The 5,077-nt window shown below is 54.9% G+C and overlaps 1 protein-coding gene across 1 annotated transcript; it reads left to right on the top strand.

Annotated features, from left to right (window-relative positions):
* The first annotated feature begins 271 nt into the window (after nt 1–271).
* On the top strand, nt 272–2,597 carry LOC103653829 (uncharacterized protein At1g65710). The gene is made up of 2 exons (XM_008680635.3): nt 272–1,445; nt 1,547–2,597. Exons 1-2 carry the CDS (start codon nt 498–500, stop codon nt 2,435–2,437), a joined length of 1,839 nt encoding a protein of 612 aa, XP_008678857.1. The 5' UTR covers nt 272–497; the 3' UTR covers nt 2,438–2,597.
* Nucleotides 2,598–5,077: the final 2,480 nt, after the last annotated feature.

Here is a 5,077-nt window from a genome sequence, read left to right as displayed (position 1 = left end):
GCCCCGCGATGTTGTAACGGATAGCGACCCCACCGAGCCCCCCGGGTCCAACTCCTGTGGACGTATTCCTCGTAGACCACACTGACCGAGGCGATGCATCCTTCCGTCCCCGCCCGTCGGTCCACGGCAGCACCGTGAGCCGCCAACGTCCCCCACGTTCGTTCGTGCGTGCGCGCACGAGCCTCGAGGTCATCCATCCGATCCGCACAAGAGAGGATTTCAAATCCCCGTCTCGCTCTCGCATCAGCATCCGCTTTGCGTTTGCTCTCATCACAGGCGCGCGGTACGGGTTACGGAGCACTAACTAACACAGAGCACGACGCACGCTGACACAAAAATTATTTCGCCTAAGCGCACCTCCCCACGCGTGCTTATATACCACCCAAGTCACCAGCGCACCAAGTCACAGTCCAACGGACTCTTTCCTTCACTCCACTCCACTCCCAGTCGCAGAGTCGCAGTCCGTACCGTAGCTCCTCCTGCCACCAGAACCCACCATGGGCCTCTGCTTCAGCAAGAAGAAGCCACCGGCCAAGCCGGGAAAGGTCGCCGCCGCGGTCTCCGACGACAAGGCCAAGAAGAGTCCGGCGCAGCAGCCCAAGAGAGCGGCGGCGGCGGCGGCGAACAAGGCTGCGGTGTCCGCCAAGGACGCCGCGGTGCCCGGGGAGGAGAAGAGGAGGCGGTCGGGATCGCAAGGGCCGGCGGCCGAGAAGCAGCTGCCGGTAGTGCTGGTGCCGTCGGCGCCGGTGCGCACGTCCAGCTGCACCAAGGAGGAGGTGGACGCGATCCTCATCCAGTGCGGCCGGCTCAGCCGGAGCTCGTCCGGGGCCGGAAGGGCGGCGTCGACCGGCGACACGGCAGCGTGCGGCGGCGGGCACCGCAGGAGGCGCTCGGGGTCCAAGCGCAGCTACGACTTCGACCAGGACGGCGGCGCGGACGAGGAGTGCGACTGGGAGAGGCAGGGGCGCGCGGCGCCCGTGTCCAGCAGCAGGCCGTCGCCGCACCGAGGCTCGCCGCAGCGCAAGCGGTCGGGAAGCCGGGAGAGGAGCGGCGCCGGCGCCGGGAGCCGGAGGGCCAGCCGGTCGCCCGGGAGACGCGCTGATGGCGCTGCTACCTCTGCGGGATCCGGCGGCGGGGACCGCGCCAGGCAGCAGCCGGGGAAGATGGTGTCCGTGCCCGCCAGGGAGAAGGGGCGCGCGCCGTCGCCCGTGGCCGCGTCTGGGAAGCGGTGCGCGTCTCCGAGGTCGAGCTCTCCCGCGAGGATGGCAGCGGGGACGGGGAACGAGAATGCTGGAGCTTGCGGACCGGCGGCGGGGCCGGCGCCGGTGCTCAGCCGGAGCTCGTCCAGGAAGAACGAGCAGTCCCCGTACAGGCGCTGCCCCATGGCCGAGCTCGACGACAACGCTCTCCGTAACAGCAGCAACCACGGTGCCAGGCCGCACAAGGTAAAAAAATCAGCCAGACAAAACTCGAATTGAATTTTGCTCCGGTTAGTGCAAGTTCTACCGTACCACTCGCGAGGCTCAAACTTCTGCTCCGACTTCAGAAATCTGCTGAGACTGCCGTCGCCGCGACGCCCAGGAAGGCTACGGGGCGTGGGAAGGAGCCGACGGCGGTGAAAGAAAAGCTGGAGATCACAGAAGCGTCAGAGACGAGAGCGCACTCGTCCAAGACGTCGTCGAAGACGACCACGACGCCCACGCTGAGCGTCGTGGCCGAGAGCCTGACCCAAATGCCCGGTGCGGCGCAGCCAGGCTGCCGATCGCGGCGGGCTTCGCGCGACTTCGACCAAAACCCCGGCTCGTACGCCACACAGCTGCTCGAAGACATCCACAACTACCATCAGCAGTCCACCTCCGCCACGCCGGCGACGCCGTCCATCTCGCTCCCGGCGTGCGTCGCCAAGGCCTGCTCCATCGTCGAGGCCGTGGCGGACCTCAACTCCTCGTCGTCGGAGAACCGCGCCTACGAGCACGAGCCTGGCCACTCCGCCGATGACAAAGGCTCCGTCAACGCGCCGGTAGGCAGCGGCAGCGACGGCTTCGTCGAGCCGAGCGCCGCCGCGCGGAAGCACCTGCTGCCGGCGCGGGACGCCCACGCGGAAACCGAGCCCCAGGAGTCGGCCGGGAGCAACAGCGTCTCCGGCCACCCGTGGACGCCCTCCTGGGAGCCCACCTCGGCCGAGTCCACGGACCGGACGTGGAGCACCGGCGACGAGGTTGTCGAGCAGTCCGGCAGTCACGGCGGCCGCTGCAGCCCGATGAACAGGCACCAACTGAGCAAGCAGAGGCAGTGCCAGCCCGAGCTCAGTGGCCGGTCCCGCGCCGGCTCTGGAAATGCTAACGGCCAGTACCGTGGGCGCAGCAGCGCTCATCGTGCCAGCGGCAGCGTGGCGAGCGGACGGTCTGGTGTCCGAGTCGTCTCGGCGAACTCGTAGTGTGGGTAGTAGAAATTGTAGCCAGAGGCAAGATGGATTGCTGCTCTGCTCCGTGTATGTGTTTGTGTTTCTTTGTTAGCCATACTTTGTTCGGATGTGATTCATGGTGTGACATTTTGCGCGCCATTTCATGCATGCGTTGGTTCGCTTGTAGCCAGAACTTCACAGCGTTACTGTTTCCTTCTGGTTGCGATCGGAGAAGACAGGGAGCCCCATCCGGTAATGTCAATGTTGGAGAGTTCACTCGGCCCTCGACGTTGAACGTTTTCTTGAAGGGAACATAATTTCTACATGGCCCTAATTGAGCACCTAAGAGCGTTGGAATGGTTAGATATTAAAATTGGTCTTTTGGTCTAAAGTTTGAGCTAGAATGAGGAAATAAGTTCTATGATCAGAAATATATGGAACTATCACTTAGGTTGGTTGGATGAACTCTAGATATGTTTATCTAAAGTCATAAAAATGCACAAGAAGGCAACCAAACAAAGAGAAAGAAAAAAGACCAAAAAAGGACTTAAGATCGTGATTTGTTGCGCACTAGACCGAATCCAGGTGTGTACTGGACCGGGTACGCAGAGAGCATTTTTTTGGGCAGTTCTGGCTTGGCGCACCAGACTCGTCCGTTGTGCAACGGACGAAGCACCGGACCAGTTATGCTAAAAGAGTTGTTTCCTAGAGGAGATTCTTAGCGCACCGACCTATCAGGACTCATCGGTCGTCTTCCGGTCCCAACGCTATATGATGTGGCAGCATATGTGGCGAGGTCCAATGGTGCACCAGACGATCCAGTGTGCGTGATAAGCTGACAAAAGAATTAAAATTGTCACTAAACCTGCAGGCATGACAGAGATCCAGTGTGCACCAGACCTACAACAGTGATTGGTCCGGTGCACCCGAACTCCCAATGACTATTTGGGTAGTTGGAGGCTATAAATACACCTCCAACGAGCTCATTCAATACACAAGAGCTGAGCAATAACTCCAATACACTAGAACAACACTCTCAAGTGAGCACCTAAGAGTTTGGGTCGTGCTCTTCTATGGGGAGAGAGGTAGGAGTGAGTATATATAGGTGGGGCTCCAAAACTAGCCGTTTTTCACATTTCTGCTCAAAAATCGGTTGAACCTCTTTGGGGCGGTTGAACCGCCCCTGGCAGACCTGGCAGACTGTCTGCCAGTTTGACTATCAGACTGACTGGCAGACTGACGTGCAGTCTGACCAAGTTGACCAAACCGGTTGAACCGCCCCTGACGACTCTGTCGACCTGTTCCCCAGTTTAACTGATAGACTGTTGGTCAGAGGTCAGAGGGGTCAGAGACCAGTTGAACTGCCCCTCAGGACCAGTTCAACTGGTCTTGACCAGAGAGTTTAGGAGAGAAACCCCAGTTCAACTGGTGTATGGTCAAAGAGGTTCACAGTTGAAGTTCAGCTGAAGTTGAGAAAGCTCAACTGCAGTTGAAGAAGTTTAACTCAGCTGAAGTTCAGCTCGGCTGAAAAAGCTCAACTAGAGCTGAAGAAGCTCAACTCAGCTGAAGTTTAGTTCAGCTGGAAAAGCTCAACTACAGCTGAAGAAGCTCAACTCAGCTGAAGAAGCTCAACTCAGTTGAAGTTCAACTCAGTTGAAAAGCTCAACTGCTTTTCAACAGGAACACTCTCAGTTTCTCAAACCTAACCACGGTCAACCATAGAACGTTCAAGAGATTTTGGTTTTTCGAAATAGCTTTTGAATATAGAGGTTTGAGCTTTGGCAAACACCAACCTTCTTTTTGGATTCCCCTTGATAGTACGACGATTCCTATACTCGAGTTAAATAAAATATAATTAAGAACTCCTTAAGAAATTGGTGTCTCATGTGTGATTTCTCCATGGTGTTGCTTCATCAGGATCACAAACACCTTTGTCTCACCTTTTGAAACAAACACAAATCAAACCCTGTGACTTGTACCATATCATCATATATGAGTTCAATCATGGCTTCAAGTCACCTTACTGATGCATCAACATGTTATAACTATTCATAGCTGATTAGTTCATCGACTTAGTGCAAATACTCTCTTCTTCACCTTAGCCATGGTACCTCGATCCACAAGTCGTCCCTTGGCCTTCACCTTCGCTTAGTTCCTCGAAGCCCTTTCCTTGCTATCTTCACCCTATCAAGCCATTCTTGAGTCATATCATATTGTGCATCCATTGAGAGAATCATTTCTTCAATATTATGAACCTTGCTTGAATGTCTTCTAAATATAACTATTAAGATCAATCAAGCTCTAGTTTGATTCTCATAGAAGCATATATGGACTAGTAGTAATATGGTCAAGCCAATTCACGATTCCTCATATCTTATTCATTTTGGCTTGACCAATCCTCATAATCACTTCATCCTCTATTTTGATCATATGTATGTAGTGATTTCTCAGGTCTTGTCCATATATTCAAACCAATATAGAGATCATCCTCTATCCTGAGCGAGCCTGAGCCGTCTCGCGAGCCTGCCAGATCATGCAGTACTATGTTGTGACACTATTAAATTGCTATGTTATTGATTTATTTTTCTTATTTTTATCATGGTTCCGGTGCTAGATATAGTTTAAAATATGTTCATGAATTTTTGGTACATATTTTTTATTGTATATATAATA

Source organism: Zea mays, chromosome 4 (genome assembly GCF_902167145.1).
Source record: "Zea mays cultivar B73 chromosome 4, Zm-B73-REFERENCE-NAM-5.0, whole genome shotgun sequence".
Lineage (NCBI taxonomy): Eukaryota > Viridiplantae > Streptophyta > Magnoliopsida > Poales > Poaceae > Zea > Zea mays.
This window is presented reverse-complemented; position numbering and strand designations above follow the sequence as displayed.

Excerpts from the sequence above, each read along its gene's own strand:
- LOC103653829 (XM_008680635.3), top strand. The coding sequence starts at position 498 with ATGGGCCTCTGCTTCAGCAAGAAGAAGCCACCGGCCAAGCCGGGAAAG. Across the intron at positions 1,446-1,546 it reads ACGGTGCCAGGCCGCACAAG|AAATCTGCTGAGACTGCCGT; the intron begins GTAAAAAAATCA and ends CTCCGACTTCAG.